Source organism: Triturus cristatus, chromosome 1_1, assembly GCF_964204655.1.
Source record: "Triturus cristatus chromosome 1_1, aTriCri1.1, whole genome shotgun sequence".
Lineage (NCBI taxonomy): Eukaryota > Metazoa > Chordata > Amphibia > Caudata > Salamandridae > Triturus > Triturus cristatus.
The window spans coordinates 58,026,636-58,052,072 of NC_140579.1; the positions used below are offsets into that span (position 1 = coordinate 58,026,636).

Below are 25,437 nucleotides of genomic sequence, written 5' to 3' on the forward strand. Positions count from 1 at the left end.
TCCATGGGCTGGAATTTGCTTCACTACGTTACTGTTTTCTCTGGCGGCCATCTTAAAGTGGACCCGACTACATTAACTTCTAAACGCTTTGTATCCACGTCTACAAAGAAATTGTCCACTCCTCACATCAATCTTCTTGAACTTGAAACCTACTATCTTCAATAGAAACAGATGACTACCAGTTTATTATTTTGTCGTTATTTTAATTTTTTATATTAGTTCATAATTTTGTTTAACCTATATTTTCTTACAGGTAGCCTGTTCATACTGTTGAATCACATTGTATTTGTCTTTAAACATTTGTTGGGGGCAATTAAATTTGATTGGAATAGTTTAAATTCTATGCTATTTGCGTGCAGTTATCTGTGATTATGGCTGATCAAAGTTTGTCTGCACCACCTAGCTTTCTTGCTACTCCTTGTGAACCTCCTATTCCATGGAAGGAGTGGAAAAAATAGTTTCTTACTTACGTGTTAGCAACAGGAGCTGACAAGTATGGTACGGTGCATAGACAAGCCATATTACTCCATCACTTAGGTGTTGAAGGGAGGCGTTTATACGAGGATCTTCCGGAAATTTCTTTAGAAATGGGGGATGGTCAGCCAAATAATGTTTACGAATTGACATTGTAAATGCTCGAGATTCGTTTCATCACAAAAATTACCACTGTTTTAGAGAGACATAATTTTGTTTGTCGTACTCAAAAGGTAGGTGAAGATATTGCAACTTATGTTGCTGCGCTAAGGGGACATTCGCTAACATGCAAATTTGGAGAATTAGCTGATTCTCTTATCCAGGACCAAATTGTAAGGTGTACCAAGAACAAAAGAGTTAGAGAGAAACTTTTAATCAAAGATCCCTCACTTGAAGAAGCTATTCAAATTGCTAAAGGGTTGGAGCACACAGATTTGTGGATTAAGGAGATGGACAAATACAATAGTTCAGTGTTGCAAAATGTGAGTTATGTAACCACAAACTAATTGTTAAAGTCTGGCTGAAAACCCCCAAACGAATTATGTCATACACATAATTTTAGTGAAATGGCAAGGTCTTGTCAACACAGACCTAAAAAAGCCAATTGGTCTGGCATTGGCTGCCAGCCTCTTGCCTTAGAGGAAGAAGGCAAGAAACAAGTGGGAATGAAAGAAAGAAACCAAGTGAAAAAGGCAAGGATGATGAAAGCAGGATGGATGAAAGAAAGCAAGAAAGAAAGAAAGAAAGAAAGAAAGAAAGAAAGACAACAAGATTGAAGGTAAGAATGAAAACAAGAATGAAGGTAAGAAAGACAGGAAGAAAGAGGAACAAGAAAGAAAGAAAAAAGAAAGAAAGAAAGAGAGAGAGAGAAAACAAGAATGAAGGAAAAAAAGAAAGAAAGAAAACAAGAATGAAGATAAAAAGAAAGAAAGAAAGGAAATAAGAAAGAAAACAGGAATGAAGGATATAAGTCAAGAAGGAAAGGAGGAACAAAGAAAGAAAGAAGAGAAAGAAAGAAAGCAAGAAAGAAAGGAAGAAAGAAAGAAAGGTAGAGTTCATGTGAGCTGATGTGAAATAGCAGCAGTCAGATACACAAGGTCACTTCAGAAAGACAATGGATCTGATAAAGCTGGAATGTGTCCTGTTCTGTCATTAAAAGTGCCCGGCTATCAAATCAGACTCTAAACCCAAAGACAGCAATAAAGTAGTTATGAAGTAAAAACAAAAGCACTGGCACTGTAGGTAACTTCCTCATGTGCGGATGGGCTCCTTGTGAAAGAGCAAATGCAGTCACTCAAAGTGAAGTTAACCAGTGTCTGAAGTAGGCAGATGCATTGCCCCATGCTGTATGGTGTAGTGGGTGGGAGGAAAACATAACAGCAGACCAATGGATGAAGAGAGGTGGCTGAAAGCCCCTTCAAGGAAGTATATTATCCGTATAATTTTAACAAAATCAAAAGGTTAGACCGAAAAAGTAATGTCAACCACACACTAGTACTTGTAGTGCAGTGTGGGGTATTTTAACACTTTTCCTGTCCGGGCTACGATATTGTGCATTGCAGACCCGAAAAGGAAAAACTCCAGGGAACCCTGCATCAAAAGCCGGGCTCTAAATAGGAGATGCCTATAAAACTGTGTCCCCAGCTGCACTACCGAAAAGGTTATCCATTCCAGATCACAGTTGTGATGGCGAAGCACTATTCCTCTAATCCTACATGAGGCTGCGGTCGGATGCATCTGCTAATTAACACCAACCGGTGACCCGTTACCACTTACGTGTAAATTAGGTGCTTTTTAAATACAATGTGATGTCAGTGACAGCCTGTGAAACATGACTTCAGGCCAGGGAACTCACACTGGCTACTTCATCCCTCTTATTTTTCCAAGACATCTTTATTGATTTTTAGAAATCAAATAGGCATAGCATGATAAAAACATTGACATTTTGATATATAGATCATGTGCAGCTTAATTGCATTGCATCCTTCCTTCCTCTTGATGGCAGTAGTCTCTCCCTTATTCAGTTTTCCTTCGTCTGGCACACCAGAGACTTCTGTGATCTCCAAGAGGAGCAAACGATGGCCTACGGTGCTGGGACCAGTGACAGCCTAGCTTGGCGACAAGGACACGAACGAGGGTGCATCGACAGACTTCACGGCTCCTTGACATGTTCGGCGAGCTAGGCATGGGCCTGTATTTGTTTATACATCCTCCTGTGCTTGGGAGCTGTAATAGCAAGGTGCCATGTGTAACTTGCTGAAATTCCTTTATTCATACACATCCACGGCGCACATAACATTGCACAACAGAAATAAAAGACATACACACTCATAAACAGCCAGAGTCGGGGGAGAATGATCCTCCAACCGCCTTGCTAGAATCCCCCCGAAGCAATACGTCACATCCACTGAACACGGAACACATAACATTCCACACAAGAAATAAAAGACATACACACTCATAAACAGCCAGAGTCGGGGGAGAATGATCCTCCAACCGCCTTGCTAGAATCCCCCCGAAGCAATACGTCACATCCACACAACACGGAACACATAACATTCCACAAAAGAAATAAAAGACATACACACTCATAAACAGCCAGGGTCAGGGGAGCATGATCCTCCAACCGCCTCTCTAGAATCCCCCAGACATACACACTCATAAACAGCCAGGGTCGGGGGAGCATGATCCTCCAACCGCCTCTATAGAATCCCCCAAAAGCAATACGTCACATCCACAGAACACGGCGCACATAACATTCCACAAAAGAAATTAAAGACATACACACTCATAAACAGCCAGGGTCGGTGGAGCATGATCCTCCAACCGCCTAGCTAGAATCCCCCCCAAGCAATACGTCACATCCACAGAACACAGCGCACATAACATTCCATGAAAGGAATAAAAGACATACACACTCATAAACAGCCAGGGTCGGGGGAGCATGATCCTCCAACCGCCTCTCTAGAATCCCCCAGAAGCAATACGTCACATCCACAGAACACAGCGCACATAACATTCCATGAAAGGAATAAAAGACATACACACTCATAAACAGCCATGGTAAGGAGAGCATGATCCTCCAACCGCCTCTCTAGAATCCCCCAGAAGCAATACGTCACATCCACAGAATACGGCGCACATAACATTCCACGAAAGAAATAAAAGACATACACACTCATAAACAGCCATGGTCAGGGAGCATGATCCTCCAACCGCCTTGCTAGAATCCCCCAGAAGCAATACGTCACATCCACAGAACACGACGCACATAACATTCCACGAAAGAAATAAAAGACATACACACTCATAAACAGCCATGGTAAGGAGAGCATGATCCTCCAACCGCCTCTCTAGAATCCCCCAGAAGCAATACGTCACATCCACAGAATACGGCGCACATAACATTCCACGAAAGAAATAAAAGACATACACACTCATAAACAGCCATGGTCAGGGAGCAGGATCCTCCAACCGCCTCGCTAGAATCCCCAGAAGCAATACGTCACATCCACAGAACACGACGCACATAACATTCCACGAAAGAAATAAAAGACATACACACTCATAAACAGCCATGTTCAGGGGAGCATGATCCTTCAACCGCCTCGCTAAAATCCCCCAGAAGAATACGTTACATCCTCAGAACACAGCGCATATAACATTTCACGAAAGAAATAAAAGACATACACACTCATAAACAGCCATGGTCAGGGAGCAGGATCCTCCAACCGCCTCGCTAGAATCCCCCCGAAGCAATACGTCACATCCACACAACACGGAACACATAACATTCCACAAAAGAAATAAAAGACATACACACTCATAAACAGCCAGGGTCAGGGGAGCATGATCCTCCAACCGCCTCTCTAGAATCCCCCAGACATACACACTCATAAACAGCCAGAGTCGGGGGAGCATGATCCTCCAACCGCCTCTATAGAATCCCCCAAAAGCAATACGTCACATCCACAGAACACGGCGCACATAACATTCCACAAAAGAAATTAAAGACATACACACTCATAAACAGCCAGGGTCGGTGGAGCATGATCCTCCAACCGCCTAGCTAGAATCCCCCCCAAGCAATACGTCACATCCACAGAACACAGCGCACATAACATTCCATGAAAGGAATAAAAGACATACACACTCATAAACAGCCAGGGTCGGGGGAGCATGATCCTCCAACCGCCTCTCTAGAATCCCCCAGAAGCAATACGTCACATCCACAGAACACAGCGCACATAACATTCCATGAAAGGAATAAAAGACATACACACTCATAAACAGCCATGGTAAGGAGAGCATGATCCTCCAACCGCCTCTCTAGAATCCCCCAGAAGCAATACGTCACATCCACAGAATACGGCGCACATAACATTCCACGAAAGAAATAAAAGACATACACACTCATAAACAGCCATGGTCAGGGAGCATGATCCTCCAACCGCCTCGCTAGAATCCCCCAGAAGCAATACGTCACATCCACAGAACACGACGCACATAACATTCCACGAAAGAAATAAAAGACATACACACTCATAAACAGCCATGGTAAGGAGAGCATGATCCTCCAACCGCCTCTCTAGAATCCCCCAGAAGCAATACGTCACATCCACAGAATACGGCGCACATAACATTCAACGAAAGAAATAAAAGACATACACACTCATAAACAGCCATGGTCAGGGAGCAGGATCCTCCAACCGCCTCGCTAGAATCCCCAGAAGCAATACGTCACATCCACAGAACACGACGCACATAACATTCCACGAAAGAAATAAAAGACATACACACTCATAAACAGCCATGTTCAGGGGAGCATGATCCTTCAACCGCCTCGCTAAAATCCCCCAGAAGAATACGTTACATCCTCAGAACACAGCACACATAACATTTCACGAAAGAAATAAAAGACATACACACTCATAAACAGCCATGGTCAGGGAGCAGGATCCTCCAACCGCCTCGCTAGAATCCCCAGAAGCAATACGTCACATCCACAGAACACGACGCACATAACATTCCACGAAAGAAATAAAAGACATACACACTCATAAACAGCCATGGTCAGGGGAGCATGATCCTCCAACCACCTCGCTAGAATCCCCCAGAAGCAATACGTCACATCCACAGAACACGGAACACATAACATTCCTTTTTTTTTTTTTAATAACTTTTTATTTTCATCATCACAAATGGCACTTAAATACTATGATACAAAAACATAAGAGAGAAGTTTTATATCATCTTGATAATGAATAAAAGATCCAAAGAAAAGAAAGAAAGTTACAGAAGGAAGGAGAGCGACAATCCTATATTAATCAATATATAAACAATATTTCATATAATGTATGCAGTGATATAAAGTTATATAATCAAAAAGACATAGGTCGCCACAATAATTCAAATTTAACTAAAGAGCGAATTCCCTTTGCTTTTGCTAAGGCAGCCTCCAAACCATAAGTTTCTTTAATTATGACCCAACAATCTTCAACCAACGGAGGTGTGGGAGAAATCCATACCCTGGCTATAGTTAATCTGGCAGAAGCCATCAGAATTGAAAAAAGACGAGCTATCGTTGGATTATTCTCCTTATACCCCAACATAATTTCTAAATCAGTAAGTGGTTGTTCAAACCCAAGTTTAGACTGTAATAATTGTTCCATTTTCTGCCAAAAAAACGTCAATGCTGGGCATGATATGAACATGTGTAGTAAATTAGCTGCATATAGTCCACATTTAGGGCAATATTTTTTATCGCCCATCACATTTCCTTGGGCCCATTTAGCTACTTTAGCCGGCGTATAATACAACATACAGACAGTTCGTAATTGCTGAAGTTGCAGATTGACAGAATGGACCGACTCTTTCAAATTCCCTAATGCTTGTTTAATCATGCTAATGACACATAACATTCCACAAAAGAAATAAAAGACATACACACTCATAAACAGCCAGGGTCAGGGGAGCATGATCCTCCAACCACCTCGCTAGAATCCCACAGAAGCAATACCTCACCTCCACAGAACACGGCGCACATAACATTACACGAAAGAAATAAAAGACATACACACTCATAAACAGCCATGGTCAGGGGAGCATGATCCTCCAACCGCCTCTCTAGAATCCCCCAGAAGCAATACGTCACATCCGCAGAACACGGCGCACATAACATTCCACGAAAGAAATTAAAGACATACACACTCATAAACAGCCAGGGTCGTGGGAGCATGATCCTCCAAACGCCTCGCTTGAATCCCCCAGAAGCAATACGTCACATTCGCAGAACACGGCACACATAACATTCCATGAAAGAAATTAAAGACATACACTCTCATAAACAGCCAGGGTTGTGGGAGCATGATCCTCATAAACGCCGCGCTAGAATCCCCCAGAAGCAATACGTCACATCCACAGAACACGGCGCACATAACATTGCACGACAGAAATAAAAGACATACACACTCATAAACACCCAGGGTCGGGGTAGCATGATCCTCCAACTGCCTCTCTAGAATCCCCCAGAAGCAATACGTCACATCCACAGAACACGGCGCACATAACATTCCACGAAAGAAATAAAAGACATACACACGCATAAACAGCCATGGTCAGAGGAGCATGATCCTCCAACCGCCTCTCTAGAATCCTCTAGAAGCGATACATCACATCCACAGAACATGGCGCACATAACATTCCACAAAATAAATAAAAGTGATACACACTCATAAACAACCAGGGTCAGAGGAGCATGATCCTCCGCACGCCTCTCTAGAATCCCCCAGAAGCAATACGTCACCTCCACAGAAAACGGCGCACATAACATTCCACGAAAGAAATAAAAGACATACACACTCATAAACAGCCATGGTCAGGGGAGCATGGTCCTCCAACCGCCTCTCTAGAATCCCCCAGAAGCAATACGTCACATCCACAGAACATGGCGCACATAACATTCCACGAAAGAAATTAAAGACATACACACTCACAAACAGCCAGGGTCGTGGGAGCATGATCCTCCAACCGCCACGCTTGAATCCCCGAGAAGCAATACGTCACATTCGCAGAACACGGCGCACAGAACATTCCATGAAAGAAATTAAAGACATACACACTCATAAACAGCCACGGTCGTCGGAGCATGATCCTCCAACCGCCTCGCTAGCATCCCCCAGAAGCAATACGTCACATCCACAGAACATGGCGCACATAACATTGCACGACAGAAATAAAAGACACACTCATAAACAGCCATGGTCATAGGAGCATGATCCTCCAACCGCCTCTCTAGAATCCTCCAGAAGCGATACATCACATCCACAGAACACGGGGCACATAACATTCCACAAAATAAATAAAAGTGATACACACTCATAAACAGCCAGGGTCAGAGGAGCATGATCCTCCGACCGCCTCTCTAGAATCCCCCAGAAGCAATACGTCACATCCACAGAACACGGCGCACATAACGTTCCACGAAAGAAATTAAAGACATACACACTCATAAACAGCCATGGTCGTGGGAGCATGATCCTCCAACCGCCTCGCTTGAATCCCCCAGAAGCAATACGTCACATTCACAGAACACGGCGCACATAACATTCTATGAAAGAAATTAAAGACATACACACTCATAAACAGCCTGGGTCGTGGGAGCATGATCCTCCAACCGCCGCGCTAGAATCCCCCAGAAGCAATACGTCACATCCACAGAACACGGTGCACATAACATTGCACGACAGAATGTGTTTCATCGCTCTGGACAAGACACCCGCGACTTCCTCAGGGCTTAGTATATCTGGCTCAATTTTTCAAGCCTTCTGACTGGTTATAATTCCGTCCTAGCCTCACTATGGCTGGGAAAAGCAATGAATCCAAAAAAGGTTCTCTCCTAGCAATATCCACAGTGCACGATTCAAAGTAAGCTTTGTGCTTGAATGTTCAGCTGCGTAATTCATCAGCCAGCGATACGCTGTGTATTGCAGCGTCCACGCCTGATCCGACCCCGGCGCCTCAGTATGGCCATAGTCATTTATGTGGCATAGGTATATGGTAGTTCATGCCAGTGGAGTTCACTGTACGACTGCTAGTCATCAGAATCCATAAATTGGAGAGCCCTTGCAAAAATGCTGTACAACTTGGAGGTTAGGCCTGGACTGTTCCCAACAGGCACAGAGTCAAGACTGATTTGCATATAGCTGTGTCTGAACTGGGGCGGCGAAGTGAGTTAAAGAACGATGATGGATATAACCCAGATCTGTGACTGGGGGTGAGTGTCTCAAATGTTTCAGTGCTCCGTCCATCATCTCCTTGTGTTTGCTTTGTTCGCCCTAAGTTGGCAGGGTATGCCCAGACGTGGGTCTCTTGCTCACTTTGCCACTGGATTCAAGCTAGCCTGGCTGATGAGGTGTGTTAGCCCGAAACCGGTCACAGGATGCTTATTTCCGGTCCAGGGAAGACATGGCTTGGCAGTTCAGGCTGGACTGTTCCCATGAGGCACCAGGTCAAGACTGATTTGCATATAGCTGTGTCTGAACTAGAACGATGATGGATTCAACCCAGATCTGTGACTGGGGGTGAGTGTCTGAAAGGTTTCAGCGCTCCATCCATCATCTCCTTGTGTTTGCTATGTTCACCCTAAGTTGACAGGGTATGCCCAGACGTGGATCCCTTGCTCACTTTGCCACTGGATTCAAGCTAGCCAGGCTGATGAGGGCTGTTAGCTTGAAACCGGTCCCATGATGCTTGTTTCAGTTCCAGGGAAGTCATAGCTTGGCAGATCAGGCTGGACTGTTCCCATGAGGCACAGGTTCAAGACTGATTTGCTTATGGCTGTGTCTGAACTGGGGTTGCGAAGTGAGCTAAAGAACGATGAAGGATTCAAATCAGATCTGTGACTGGGGGTGAGTGTCTGAAAAGTTTCAGCGCCCCGTCCATCATCTTATGCTTTGTACAACTTGGAGGTGGCAAGTAGCCTGCCAGGCTAGCATTGTGTAAAACTAGCATTCCTGAGGCTTTGGGGGTTCTGAGGCTCTAACCCCACATCGCCTCTCTGAGTAAGTCTTGGACTGCTTGCCTCGTTGCCCTGGGAGTCACATGCTAAAAGTGTGCACTTGATGCTGTATCCCCAGTAGGCTGGCACCTGGCACATTAGGCCCAGCATCCATGTGTGCCCCAGAACCCCCAATCGAGCCTAATAAATGCCATCAGATGCCTCTTCATGGCTTGATTCTCCTAGTGCATCATTACTGCTGTCAGCTCCTCAACCAAAAAAGAACACACCTTAGACATAAGTCTGGAAATGGGACGCCGCTCCACGGTACTTATTGCCCCTCCTCAAGAACATGCCTGGTTCTTAAGTTGGCACAACAAAGCGAGGGTTGCAGAGAGCAGCTTTTTACTCGAGAAAGTTGTAGCAAAGTCTATGTAAGTTGTCTTCATTTTGAAATGGATTATAGAACCATCTGCATGGGTGGAATGTTATGCTTTGAATGTGAAGGGAAGTTAGAGCTGTGAAGCTGAAGTGCAAGCTGGAGGTGATTTGCTTTATCTCGTACTAAACAAAGATAGTACTTGAACCAAACCTTACTGGATATCATCTTTACATTGGTGACGAGTTGGCGAACCCATACTGCGCAGGGGGCAGTTTACTATCACCTCCACCCCTGGATTTCTACCAATACAACTACTGTAAGGGTTAAACTTTGCTGGATGATTTTGGCAACATCTTTACCAGCCCTGAGCAGTGTAAACTGAATGGAACTGCTGCTTGATATAATTTTGACTACATTTACGCTAGTGCTGAATGTGTGAGGGAGCGCTGTTCTGTAGCTGCGATCTAGCGGTATACAAGACAGAAGAAGCATCGTGAACAAATCCTTCGATTTCGAAGAGACTGTTATCACATTTGCTGCCGGCGTTGAGCGGTGAGAACTGAATTGACTTGTTGCTCTACTATTTTAATGACATTTAAGCTATGCTGGCAGTGTGAGAGTGCGCTGTTTTGCTACTGCAATATTCAAGGCAGAGAAAGCATTGAGGATAAATTCTTCAAACTCTTCAATTTTGAATGGATCGTTAGTCACGCTCACATTCTCGCGGAGTCCTTGTGCGTTGCTTCTGTCTGCATTCTTCACGAGCTTTTGCTCTCGCGCACTGCCTCATGAATGTCTGACTCCAATTGCCTAATGAAAACATACGTAAACCACGCATTGCGGCGGCCATGTTAACTCCTTGGGCTGGAATTTGCTTTACTACGTTTCTGTTTCCTCTGGCCGCCATCTTAAAGTGGACCCGACTACATTTACTTCTAAACACTTTGTATCCACGTCTACAAAGAAATTGTCCACTCCTCACATCAATCTTCTTGAACTTGAAACCTACTATCTTCAATAGAAACAGATGACTACCGGTTTATTATTTTGTCGTTATTTTAATTTTTTTATATTAGTTCATTATTTTGTTTAACCCATATTTTCTTACAGGTAGCCCATTCATACTGTTGAACCACATTGTATTTGTCTTTAAACATTTGTTGAGGGTAATTACATGTGATTGAAATAGTTTAAATTCTATGCTATTTGCGTGCGGTTATCTGTGATTATCGCTGATCAAAGTTTGTCTGCACCACCTAGCTTTCTTGCTACTCCTGGTGAACCTCCTATTCCATGGAAGGAGTGGAAAAAATTGTTTCTTACTTACGTGTTAGCAACAGAAGCTGACAAGTATGGTCCGGTGCATAGACAAGCCATATTACTCCATCACTTAGGTGTTGAAGGGAGGCGTTTATACGAGGATCTTCCGGAAATTTCTTTAGGAATGGGGATGGTCAGCCAAATAATGTTTACGAAATGACATTGCAAATGCTCGAGATTTGTTTCATTACAAAAATTAACACTGTTTTAGAGAGACATACATTTTTTTGTCATACTCAAAAGGTAGATGAAGATATTGCAATTTATGTTGCTGCGCTAAGGGGACTTTCGCTAACATGCAAACTTGGAGAATTTGCTGATTCTCTTATCCAGGACTAAATTGTAATATGTACCAATAACAAAAGAGTTAGAGATAAATTGTAATCAAAGTCCGTTTATAATAAAGCGCGAGCTACTCGCCCTTACGGGTCTCAAGGCGCTGGGGGCCGTCGTGGAAATTAAGGGCCTCATGTAGGTAGCCCAATAAGGGTCGGTAACGGCCGATTTTCGGTAAATATACCGTTACCGACCGGTATTTAGGCTTTTGATATGTAGGGGGATAATTTCTGTATTCGGTATTTTACCGTCATTTACCACCAACTGAAAGTTGGTGGTAAATGACGAATGTCTCAGTTAAGGCATTATTTGGCCCTTAGATGTGTGCAATGTGGCAGACACACATGCCCTCAGGGCATGTATGTGTGCCACATGTGCACACATGCAGGTATTAGGGGTGCAACAGGGTGTCAATGTGACACCCTGCCACCCTTGATTGAGCTCCCCCATTACCGATTCGGTAATGGTAACTGGCTTCCCATTGATTCCTATGGGCCTCGTGGCCCATGGGAATCAATGAGATACAGGTTACCATTACCGAATCGGTAAATACCGATTCTAAAATACCGACACTTACCGAATCGGTATTTTTTTACCTACATTACATTTACCGATTCATAAATACCGAATCGGTAAAATTCGGTATTTAAGAATCGGTAAATGTAATTTACCTACATATGGCCCTAAGTGAGCTATTGCCCAGAGTCACATGGTGCTGAGCTGCCACCGGTGCCGGGGATCGAACCGTGAACCCTGTGCTCCGATGTCAGCTGCCCTGGCCGCTACACCACACCTCTCCACTTGAAGAAGCTATTGAAATTGCTAAAGGGTTGGAGCACACAGATTTGTGGATTAAGGAGATGGACAAATGCAATAGTTCAGTGTTGACTAAGGAACATATTCCAAAGGTACCTGAAGTACATGTAGTTGTTGATGAAACCAAGAAAGCAAAATCTGTTACGACCTTCCACTCTTCTAATAAATTTAATGAATCTGGGAAAACTCCTTCTCCAACTCCTATATTTGATACTAGAGTGATTAAATATTACCGTTGCGGCGATCCTGGCCATATTGCTTCCAGTACCATGTGTATGGGCAGGAGTGCTACATGTCGAGCTTGTGGTAGGAAAGGTCACCTTGCTAAGGTTTGTAGAACGAAAACTCAATTCACTCGGGTACAAGCGGTGCATGACACTTGTGAGAGTGTGCGTTAACTAATGTTGAGTGTAGAAGTTTGCGAAAAATCAATGCACTCCGATGTTGATCCACATTTATCAATAGATGATGTTCCCAAGGAAAGCACAACCAAATTAGAGAAACCTCATTGTGTTATAAGCTTGGACAAATGTGGAATTGAAATGTTGGTGGATTCAGGGAGTTTGTATACTTTACTCTCTAGAGAAACGTTTTCCAAAATGTGGAGAGGGGAAATGTTGGTGTGGGACAAGCCCGACATTAAAGCAGCTGGCTATGGTGGAAAAATCATAGAAATTGTGAGGATGAGATGGATAGTAATTTCCTTTAATGGTAAAAAAGTTTTTGGACATGTATATTTGACCAAACAGGGGTCTGACCTTTTAGGGTGGCATCACCAAAAAGATCTCAATTTAATTCTAAATCCCTACGCCACTTTACTAGTTACTACTTTGGTTGTACACAATATTGATACATATGAGGTGACTGTGATGGAGAAGTATCCTAAGGTGTTTTCTGATCATCTCGGAAAACTCAAATTATTTTCTCACAGAATCATTTTGAAAAATAATTCTAAGCCAGTTGTTCACAAAGTGAGGAGTGTGCCTCATCTCATGAGAGAACCTCTTCATGAGGAACTTAAAACACCCTTAGCACAAGGAATAATAGAGCCCATTAAGGACTCTGAATGGTCGGCGCCCATTGAAGTGGCACCTAAGGAAAGACGGAAGATTCGCTTATGTGTGGGCTTGCGAGACCTGAATAAAAATATTTGGGTTGATAGGCAGCCGTTACTTAATATTTCAGAAATGTTAACTGCCATGGGTGGGGGAGACGTATTTAGTTTGATCGATATGTCAGCTGCTTATCACTAAATAGAGTTACATGAAGAATCTAGGCATCTCATGTCTTTTGGTACACCTCTGGGGGCATTTCGTTACTGTAGAATGCCGTTTGGATTAGCATCTGCCTCAGCGGTGTTCCAGAGAGAAATGCAACAAATGTTTGAAGGGCTGAGAAATGTTCTTTGCTTTCGAGATGATGTGTTAATTGTAGGAAAGGATGGTAAGCATCATGATGAGGTGTTTGATGAGGTGTTGAGGAGAATGGAAGAGAATGGGCTGACAATTAAGAAAGAAAAATGTCAATTGAAGAAAAATTGTGTGACTTATTTGGGGCACAAAATATGTAAGGTAGGGATCAAACCAAAAATTAGTATTGTCTCTGCCGTAAAGAATGCTCCTAATCCCCTTACTAAGGGTCAGTTGAAATCTTTAATCTTTCCTCGGTTTGGCAGAATATTGTTCCAAGTTTGTGGAAGGTTTCACTGAGAACCCTTGAGACAACTAATGAAGAAGGGTGTTCTATTTGTTTGGAATGAGGCTTGTAGTGAAGCATTTGATCAGGTGAAAAGCTGTATTGCTCAAGCTCCAACTCTTGGCCATTTTCACGTAAATGCTAAAACGTTTATTACCACTGACACAAGTGCTGTTGGAGTTGGGGCCGTGTTGACTCAGATTTATGATGGACAAGTAAGAGTCATTGGATTTGCATCTATGAGACTTCAGGATGCTGAAACATCCTACTCAGTTATTGAAAAGGAGGCTCTAGCGTGTTGTTGGGGCATAAATCATTTCAGATACTTTGTTTGGCGTCTACCTTTCAAGGTTCGTACTGACCACAAACCCCTTATTCATTTGTTTAAGGGGGAATTGGGTTTAGAAGGTGATGTAACTCCCAGGATTTCTAGGTGGATGTTATCAGTACTGGAGTACAATTTTGAAGTGGAATATGTAAAGGGCTTGAAAAATTTAGTTGCTGATTGTTTGTCCAGGATGCCTCTCGATGTGGTGGTGCAGGATGAAGATGTGGTGGATGAGGAGATTAGGAAGAGTGGGCATTCGCCACGTCTGAGGATGATATTTTACAACAGGTTATGAAATATGTATCTGAAGGTTGGGGTAATCATGAGGATGATGTCTGTTTTAAGGGCTATCATCATGTACCTGACGAGTTGTGTGTATCATGGGAGGTTGTTATGGAGGAGTCAATTTGTGCCACCAGTGGGGGTTAGAAGGAGGATTATTGACATCGCTCATGAGGGTCACCTGGGAAGGAATATGACAAAGAGGAGGATCCGACAGTCCTTCTAATGGTCAGGAATGGACAGGGACATTGAGGAAGTAATGAAGGAGTGTTATGCAGGTGCGAACAGTGATAAGACTAAGCTTGTGAGGCAGCCTCCTTCTAGTTGCACTGCTTTTCTCAAACATCCTTGGGAGAGAGTAGCAAGTGATTTCTTGGGTCCGATTTCCAGATTTGGTTTTCACAACAGGTTTGTGATGGTTTTGGTGGACTACCACTCCAAGTGGTTTGTCATTGAAACTACCGATTGCATTGATACAGACAAGGTTCTGGGATTTTTGGAGAGAGTGTTCATGAAAGAGGGAATTCCGAAGACCTTGGTGTCTGACAATGGGGTACAGTTGGTATTGTGAAAGATGGGGAATTTCTTGAGTAAACTTGGAATCAAACATGAAAGGGTTGCTTTGTTCAGGGCCCTTGCTAATGGACTATTAGAAAGAATAAATCATTTGATAATGGATAATATACAACTATAGCTGTCGAATGGATTGTCTTGGTTGGAAGAATTAAAGAAATTGGTGTGGTCGTATAGAGTGATGCCACATTCTGTGACTGGTGTGTCACCGTTCGTCTCTCTCAAAGGGCGTGAGCCAGGTGTGAAGGAAGTACCTGGTTGGCTGAAAGATAAAAGAGTGTGTGTGGGTTGATTGCACCGCTGTTGAGCGTGATGTGTGTCAAAAGCAATTGGCTGCCGATAGTCATTATAATGACAGGAAAGCTGTTAAAATACCAGACACAAAAGAAGGTGATTGGGTTGCAACCAGGAAGAGTGGGATAGTAATCAAGGGTGAGAGCAAATTTTCTAAACCTGTTCAAGTAAGAGCTGTAAAGAAGAATATTCTTATTTTAGCTGATGGTTCTGCTTGGAGCACAGGGAATGTCTGTAAATGTGATGCTCCTCAACTGGTTCTCTGTGATTGATGTTTAATTGGAGGTGACCCACTTCCAACTTGTTGAGACAGTTATTTGTTCTGTGTAATTGGACATTGAAATGTGGTTGTAATTGTTTTTTATTGGGTTTTTTTCCTTTGTGTACAAGGGGGAAGATGTGTAGAGTTGTCTTCATTTTGAAATGGAATATAGAACCATCTGCATGGGTGGAATGTTATGCTTTGAATGTGAAGGGAAGTTAGAGCTGTGAAGCTGGAGTACAAGCTGGAGGTGTTTTACTTTATCTCGTACTAAATAAAGATAGTACTTGAACCAAACCTTACTGGATCTCACCTTTGCAGTCTTCTTGCATTCTTCCCACGAGTAGGAGCAGCGCCTGCTCATCAGCGCCCATCAGTAGGTTCTGTAGGTCACGCCTTCCTGCTTCAATATACCTGTATTCGAAATAAATTGTATAAATGGAGCACCAATATGTTATGTGGTGTATTATGAAGATATGAGGTCTTGCAACACCACAAGAGATGTCTGGAGCCAGACCTAAATAAGCAGCTTACCACTTTCTAAAATAGCCACCTGCCCAAAAAACATAAAATGTGCCCAACACTGTTTTTTCTGGTCAGTTTACCACAAAGAATGAGCCTGGAATGGATTAACGATGAACGGTTAAGGTCCATGCCTCTGTTTTTCTGTTTCCTACTGAGATGCTGTTTAAGACTTGCCTTTACATTGCATGAAAATGTCTGCCAGCGGCTCTATCAAGGAGACCGCTGAACTGTGCGACTGAGATTGCAATCGTGTGTAGTTGAAAAACTCTCAAATAATGCATTCCAGTGCAAATAGTTCTTTAATACATAACTGATGCTATTTAACAGCATATGCCAGATACTAATGTAGATTCCTAGGCCTTTAATAATCATACTACTCAATTCAGCATTGCAATTTATAGCTGCTCACCAGTTTCACACAAAAACTTGAGAACTTTAAATTGCTGCCCATGTTCTATGTTGTAGAGAGACGAAGACAAATATGAATGCCACACTGTCAGACTAATGACTGAAGAAGGCTAGGTAAAAGTCCTTATAATGAAGTATATGAAATGTACACGATTAGTAAAATCAATAGGTCATGGCTAAAGCCAGATCTAATCAAATCAAAGCCTAACATGTAGTTATATTTTAATGAAAATTATTGTATCTGTTTTTAATTTAAAATGGGGTATTACAATATTACTTATTAAATAATAACAATGTATTATTTCTATATTTTTTAAACATTAAATTAGAATTATTTATATGTTTATCTATTTCAAAATATTTAATTTAATTTAACAGTATTTCCTATGGGGGTTAATTTGAGTTCCTTTCCTTTATTATTTCCTATGGGAGAGTGTTGCAGCACCAGTGGTTGGCGATATGTGGTTCTGAACTAAATCACAGTTTTCTTTGTTCGTAGTAATTTACACTCGGATTTTGTCAATATGCCAAAAAGTAATAAATGTACTCAAAAGTGCAAGTTTCTCAAAAGTGTAAGCTACTTTTGTGAATCTCGCCCTGTGTTTCTAAGTTTTACAAACTCGTTAATTTCCAGCACTGGTACTGCTTCATCTGCATGTAAAACTAAATAACCATGGTTACCTGTTATATGACGTGCACTGTTTTAGTCACATGACGCCATTCATTTTGACTTTTGAGTAGTGTATGTACCAAGCTTTACTCGCAGACAAGAGAGGTGCAGAAGGGTTGCAGCAGTGCAACGGTTTCTTACATAAGATTGTACGTCATTCTTTTCCTGAGGGAGACCCAGGAAAGAAATTCTGGCGCCTGACGAGGGGTAATTCCTAACATACTGGATGTACCCATGAGAAACCTGTAAATAAGCATTGGCAAAACCAATAAGTTCTCTTTGGTAAGCATGCATTTTTTTGTGAATAAATGCAACAGTATTATATTTTGGTGTTTTCTACTGCATTAAACTTAACATTGTATTTTATTTTGGAATATTTATTTTCGCACAGCTTATGCTCTGCATTCTCCAATGTTCTTTTGTATATTGCTTTATACTTGAATGTACTTTCTTTAGGATTCATTCATATCTTGTGCTTTGTCATGTACAGACCAAAGGATGAAGAGCGTTGACTGAAAGCTTCTGTATGCCTAGTTATGTTATGTCTAGTAATATTATGTTGTACTATGTTATATTATGTTTAACTATGTCTAGGTATGTCATGTTACGTCATGTCTAGATATGTCTAGTCATCTCTACTCATATCGTGTAATGTCTACTTATATTATTTCTAGTTATGTTATGTTTAGTTATGCTATGTCTAGGTATGTTAAGTCTAGTTTAATCAATCGCAACCCAGAAAACCGCCGGTCCCATTAGCATGGCGGTGACGACCGCGGCTGTGAGATTTTCTGCAGTCCGCACGCTTGCATGGCGGGCGGAGCTGGACCACTTAAATGGGGTCGGTGCAGGGCCAGGCTCCGCCGGCATGATTATGATGCCGGCGGTAGCCAGCCTTTCCGCGGCGGTGGAACCGCAATGGAAAGGCATGCGGAGAACGTCTCTGGGGGCCCATTGCGGGCCCCCAATATGTTTGGGGGTGTGGGTGCACTGGGGGGGTATCCATGGTACCCCCCCCTACATGTCCCTATACCAGGTGGCAGGCACTGTGCAGCGCCTGCCATGCAGTGCAGGGATATGCTGGACATGCTTTTTGGACACCGCGGCGGTGCTGCTGGCAGCAGCAACCGCCGCAATGTTAAATGCCGCGATTGTACCGCCGCATTCAGATTTCGACTGTGGAGCATACTAATTGGACCGACAGTTCTGCTGCGGTCCTAGTGGGCGGTGTTTTCCCGCTACCATTGCGGTCGGAGTGATTTTCCGACCGCCATCCTAATAGTGTCATAGTTATGTCTGTTTATCTTACGTTGTGTCTAGACATGTCATGTCATGCCATGTCATACATAGCCATTTTATGTCATGTCAAGTTATCGTGATTGTCCACTCACTCCCATTGGGGTATTCGTGCGCTAAGGTATTTACTGAACTGGTTTAGAGTAGCGAGGGTGAGAAAAAGGGCACCAGGAAGGATTAAAAGAACCAGGTTTGAAGCTCCTTCTTAAAGTTTGGGAATTTTCTGACAGTCAGATAGAAAGGTGAAGGAGGTTCCAGTTATGGGCTGTCAGATTGGAGAAAAAGTCCAGACCTTGTAAGTCAAATACATGGAACATTAGCCAAATGTAAGGTCGGGCGCAGATCATATGGGAAGGCTCGCAGAAGTCAGAGCTTTGTGGGTATGACAAGAGGGTACTGCGGTGCATGCAGGGAGATTGAGAGCCAATCAGGCTGCTGTGTTTTGAACAATTTGCAATAACTTCATGAGGTAGTTGGGAATACCAACATAGATGACATTGCCATCATTAAGAAAGCTGCTGATCGTAGCCTATGTGACAATTTCGCAGATGCTGATGGGAAGCCATTTCATTACATTATGGAGTGTTTTAGGGATACCAAAGCATGGCGAAGATACAGAATTAACTTAGTGTGCCATAGAGAGATTTTTCTCCAAGACGATGTCAAGATTCCTGGCTGAAAACGTTCTGGTAGAGTTCCCAACTCCTAGGGCGACAAGCTCTTGGAACAACACACCATGGTTTCCACAAAAGAGAACTACTTCTGTTTCTTTATACGCTGGGGGCAATTTGCCTTCACCCATAGTGCAATTTAGGACACACATGCACAGATGTTTTCATGTGTTTCACTTGCATTCTCTGCAACTCATCTTACTTGCCGTCCACTTAGGACCACGTCACCGCTAATGGATCTGATGATCCCAGCAGAAGGGGTCCCATAGATGTAGAAAAGAGTTGGACTCAAAGAGAAGCCATGAAGATTCCATATGGTGGCCAGTGAAACAGCTAAAGCTGCCTGTAGTCCAGACCTAAAGACTGGACTACAGTCTTTAGGTCTTTAGAATGAGGATCAGGCTGTCTTGGCATACCTTAAAAGTACTAGAATATATCGAGTGCCCTTCAGAGCTTATTGCGTTTTTGCAAATCTTCATCGAAATGGTGCTGTTCCTTTCATCAATAGGGTCTCAGGGTAGGTATATGGTTCTTTGCTTTGCTCATAGGAATGTAGGGTAACTTAATGCCCCACCAGCCACCAGTGGTCAGCAGAAGTATGGGGAGCAGAAAACTCCATGTATGAGCAGAGAGGGCGAGAGCAGAGATTTAGCAATGATATTAAGAGCATTGGCCAATCCTAATATGGCGACAATTATTTAGATTTCACAAGTGGAGAAACTTTTCTGTATTCCTATCCTTCTTAATACTTTCCAACTTATATTCAAAATGTGATGAACCATCTCCCATGCTGTTAGGCCCTATAAGGTCTCCAGCTTCAACTTTCCTCATTCAAGTACAGCCCTGACAGGCATTATACCTCTATTGTTATTAACCTGTGAAACTTGAAGAAATAAAAGTAGTGGCAAGAAATAGAAGGGAATATAAAGGAGAAGGGAGACAAAGAGGAAGTAGGGTGAGAAAGGTGAGAAGTGAAGCAGGCAGGAAGGAGGAAAAGGGTAAATGCAGAGAAAAGGAGGTAGGAATTAAAAAGATCGAGCAATGATAAGAAAATGAAATATGAGCAGAGGCTTACAAAGGGTAAGAAATGTAAGAAGAAAGAGAGGGGAATCAAGGAAATGACGATGGGGGAGAGGGGAAGGGGAAAGTAAGAGGGTAAATAAGATTGAGAAGGAGACAGTGGCAGTAAGAAGGAGAGATACAATAAAGGGGCAGTGAAGAGAAAGTTGTAGAGGTGTAATGGTTAGAGACAGGAGGAGAGTGATTTAGAGGAGCAGTGAGGAACAAAGCAGATAGAAAGGCAGTATAGAGAGAGCCCATCACACCCCTGCAGTGATCTGTATGCACACTTACTCCTCACAGTATGGGGGTTTATGTGACAAAACTTGTCATGGATGCTCTTGAATACCGGTGCGACCTTAGCTGAAGTGGGATTACTGCTGTTACACTACACCATGGTGGCGGTAATTCTGCTACCAGTAGTGCCAAAGGGAGCAGTCTCACGGGTGCCAGTTGTACCTTATCTGCCAGAGTTTACTACTAGAATTTAAGAGGTGTTTACATCACCTGCCAAATATTACTACTCTGGATAACCTGGATCTGGATAGCGCCTGGATACCCTCACGAGTGACTAGCTGCTTTCGATAGATCTGTATTCATTCATTGATTGACTCTTAACTCCACATCTTTGTACCTCAAAGATTTATATATTGTTAGTGTATGTAGATGTGGAGTTAGGTGCAGTGAACCTATACTTATCTATACATGCTTACCTTCATGATATTCTGGTAGTCCATATTTTTGTCCTCAATATTCTGACATTCACCCACTATCGGGAATCAAACATTTCCTGTTTCGTTGATCTGCAATACCAATGAGTAAATATTTGACCTGTATTACTGGTACTGATGCAATTCCTTAATTACAGGAATCCAAGGACAGCTTGTGTCGGGTGATCTGCACACGGCTCTCCAAATCCTCCGGATCGTTCTGCTGCTGGTCCTGATCTCCCTGGCCGGCTTCCTCATCGCGAAGTTCAAGTGAGCATTGTGGTTGCTGCTCCTGAGGTTCATCACTGGGAGGGATGACAATGCATTCAGACCCACCTACCTATCAGATGTCAGCCTGTCTGAGCAGGATGTCTTAGCAGCAGTGGGGCCATGAATGCTTGTCCTTCCTTAGGGTTTGAAACAGAGACCTCCAAGGACTGGAAGAGTTGAGGCGTCGCCCCTCCACCTCTGGGAGGAGCCTGCCAGTGCTTGCACATGCGCATGTGCAGTGTTTGATATTCTCTAGAGCTGGACTTTGTTGCCTCCTCCTCTGCAGGGCCGGCCTGACACACTCAGATTGTCAAATATTGGAATACTAATGTGCTATCCAGTTTTCAGGATATTAAAAAATAGTATGTATGAGAACTAAACACATATAAAGTTATTGATTGGAAATTTTATGGAGACTGTGTGAACATTTGTTTATCATTTTGAAAGCACAACTGGTCTTTCGTTTTCTCTTTTTTCAGTCACTTGGAGATCCCAAACTAAATTATACAGCACATAGCAGAACTAATAATGCATTATTATTACAGGGTGGCAGGTAACATATTGACAGCTTTGAATAGATACTCGTGGTGAACACGGTACCGTATACCTGTACTGTATCACATTCTGTAATCTTATATTGCACAACTCCATAGTTTTTACCCAATGTCACTGGCTAAGCAGAGGGAGCCTGTCTGAGGTGTTTTGTAGCTGCAGTTCCTCCTCCTGTCCACCAGAGAGCAGTCCAAAGAACATCTGGTGTTATGTTTGGCTTTGACACATTAGCTGACAGAGCTCTGCACATGTCCTCAACCTAGATGGAGTGAACTCTGTTTTGACTTTGATGCAATGTCACCCAAAATAAGCATCAATAAGAGGGTTAGCACACTGTGGTATGTTACCTTTATGTTATGTCAGTTTATTTTGCTTGTTCATTTAATTTCTTTGCACTGCTTCAATATAACAACCGGAGGTAAATTGCCCCAGCGCAAAATCAATGGAAGATGCTTCTGTGGTCCTATGGAATACAGAGAAACTCTCATTGAGACCCGAACAAGGAATGTTGTAGCAACCTTGGCCCCACTAAGGGCATCATTGAATGCAGCGGCCAGATTGGTTACAGGCACCAAGCGAAATGCACACATCTCCCCAGTCTTAAAATCCCTAACCTGGCTGCCCTTTGAAGCAAGAATACAGCTAAAGGTTGCCTGCCTATCGCACAAAGCCCTCCACTTCAAACCCCCCAACTATCTAGCGCAAAAGGTAGAACTATCCAGAGGGGGTAGACCGTCTAGGAGTGCTAACTCTCTCCTCCTGAAACCTCAGATCTTTCGCAAAAAGAGAACAAGCCTACGAGCTTTCGCCGGCTCTGCACCGAAAATCTGGAACTCTCTTCCAACGGAAATTATTAGAATCTCTTCCAAGGTTGCTTTCAAATTGGAAGTAAAAAGATTCCTCAAGAACAAGTTCTTACCTTGATAGGGTGCGTGATCGTCTACTCTAATGCATTGGACTTACTCCTTTGAGCCCAGAGCTGGATGCTGATCATGTATTTTCTTTTCTTTTCTTTTCTCTTCTTCTCTTGTTGAATCATTTGCTCCCCCCCCATGTCGCTATGTATCAGTTACTAACCCATTCTTTGCTGGCCCCTAGGATTTGTAACTGGCCTTGTTATGTTAGCCCTATTTGATGCTCTGTCTGTTTTATATTCCCATTTGACTCATGTACTGAACTGTTACCTTCCTTTCCCTCAGATTGTAAAGCGCTCTGATATCCCTAGGGATCAAGTTCGCGCTATAGAAAAAGGGATGTGCAGCGGCAATACTGCTTTGCAAACAGCAAAGACAAGCATTGGGAAAGCCAATACGTCTCACATTTATAATGTGAGTGCCATGCTGATTAAAAAATGTAAAAGAAAAAACATTTCAGGAGGAAAGGCAAATATATGTTATGATAGCTTAAAACTAGACATTGAATTCAACATTTTCAATCTTTGTAAATGTCATGGATTATATATCAAATACTTTTCACTCAGGAACCTCTGCAGGGTGGAGACAAACAGAAGAAGAGAAAGGCAATAGTAAGCAATGGGCGAGCTGTAAATTCCCTGTAAGCTCACAATAGGTCTTTCACAAACAGAAAGCCTGAGCTGTATTGTAGATCTCTGATAAGCGAGAACGAAGAAGCAAAAATCTCCCTAAACCAGACAATGGATCCTCTATTCTGCTTTTGCTGGTGAAACCCATCAGCTGGCTGGTGTAGAATATTTTGAAGTATACAAACCATGATGGATAGAATGCTTGAATTAATCTTAGCCACTGGTAAATACTCAGGCTGCATCCCACTCCATTGATATTTTGCACACCATGCCACTTCAGTATAGACCCAGCCATGTGCAAATCAGTTTCGACCCGCCTCCAGTGGGAACATTTCAGCCCCAAATGCCAAGCCAAGACCTCCCTGAACACAAGCATTCAAGGACCGGTTTCACCCAGCACACTGTGTTACTGGAACTAAGCAAAACCTGTATAATATAGTAAGAGGAAGGCTGCAGTAATATAACGATTAGTGGAGTCCCCAGTTGAGTCAGAAGAAGGCTGCACTAACACAGACAATTAGAGGAGGTCCGTGTAGAGCCAGAAGAAGGATGTGGTAACACACATTGTTCCTTGAGGTCTCCGTAGAGTCAGACGAAGGCTGCAGTAAAACATATGATAACTAGGGGTCTCTGTAGAGTCAGAAGAAGGCTGTACTAAAACATCATTTATAACTATCCTTGTAGAGTCAGAAGAAGGATGTAGTAAACATATGATAACTAGGGGTCTCTGTAGAGTCAGAAGAAGGCTGCACTAAAACATCCTTTATAGCTATCCTTGTAGAGTCAGAAGAAGGATGTAGTAAAACATATAACTAGGGGTCTCTGTAGAGTCAGAAGAAGGCTGCACTAAAACATCATTCTTAGCTATCCTTGTAGAGTCAGAAGAAGGATGTAGTAAAACAGGTGATAACTAGGGGTCTCTGTAGAGTCAGAAGAAGTCTGCAGTTAAAAATCATTCTTAGCTATCCTTGTAGAGTCAGAAGAAGGATGTAGTAAAACATGTGATAACTAGGGGTCTCTGTAGAGTCAGAAGAAGTCTGCAGTTAAAAATCATTCATAGCTATCCTTGTAGAGTCAGAAGAAGGATGTAGTAAAACAGGTGATAACTAGGGGTCTCTGTAAAGTCAGAAGAAGGCTGCACTAAAACATCATTCATAGCTATCCTTGTAGAGTCAGAAGAAGGATGTAGTAAAACATGTGATAACTAGGGGTCTCTGTAGAGGCAGAAGAAGGCTGCACTAAAACATCATTCATAGCTATCCTTGTAGAGTCAGAAGAAGGATGTAGTAAAACATATGATAACCAGGCGTCTCTGTAGAGTCAGAAGAAGGATGCACTAAAACATCATTCATAGCTATGCTTGTAGAGTCAGAAGAGTGATTACTAGAGTCACAAGAAGGCTGTATTAACACAGGTGATTAGAAGAGGTCGCTGTCGAGTCCCTGTCGAGTCATAAGAGCGTTGCAGTAACACAGCTGATTAGTAGAGGCCCTGGTTGAGTCAGAAGAAGGCTGCAGTAACACAAGTTTGGGGACTAGACGTCCACATAGAATCAGAAGAAGGCTGGAGTAACACAGGTGTTTACTAGTGAAGGAAGTGACCCGATTAGGGCCACCCGGGCCACTCTCGACCTCCTCTAGCCTTCCAAGAAGAAGAGTTGTTGATGAGTGGAGAATACAAGCACAACTGGTTTATTCACTGCAGTGGAGTCCAATCAGAATAGCCTCCCATTATGGCTGAAGAGGGACTGACTCTTACAAACATGTAGTTACATTATGTATGTTGCGGGGCCCACAAAGACCCGCCTACCATGGAAAAGCACTAGCAGGTGTTGTAATACAATGAGGGTACAGAAGATGAGTCTCGATTCTGCAGCCTGGTTCAAGCTTTCTACCTTTCAAGGTTGTCTGGCATATCCTCCCCTCTAGACAAGTGGGAGAAGGCCTTGATCTAAGAGGAAAGGTACGCGCTAA

General features: G+C 42.9%; 1 protein-coding gene and 1 long non-coding RNA gene across 2 annotated transcripts in view; one reads left to right on the forward strand and one right to left on the reverse strand.

Annotated features, from left to right (window-relative positions):
* The window catches only part of LOC146869386 (uncharacterized), an 84,761-nt gene extending 68,585 nt beyond the window's left edge, over positions 1 to 16,176 (reverse strand). Inside the window, exon 1 of the long non-coding RNA XR_014981416.1 lies at positions 16,074 to 16,176. This is a non-coding gene — a long non-coding RNA (uncharacterized LOC146869386). The remainder of the gene's footprint in view (positions 1 to 16,073) is intronic.
* LOC146869387 (natural cytotoxicity triggering receptor 3-like) overlaps positions 1 to 21,661 on the forward strand; it is a 62,246-nt gene extending 40,585 nt beyond the window's left edge. The window contains exon 3 of the mRNA XM_085653841.1: positions 21,258 to 21,661. Within this exon, the coding sequence (XP_085509967.1) occupies positions 21,258 to 21,373 (116 nt within the window). The 3' untranslated portion in view covers positions 21,374 to 21,661. The remainder of the gene's footprint in view (positions 1 to 21,257) is intronic.
* Positions 21,662 to 25,437: the final 3,776 nt, after the last annotated feature.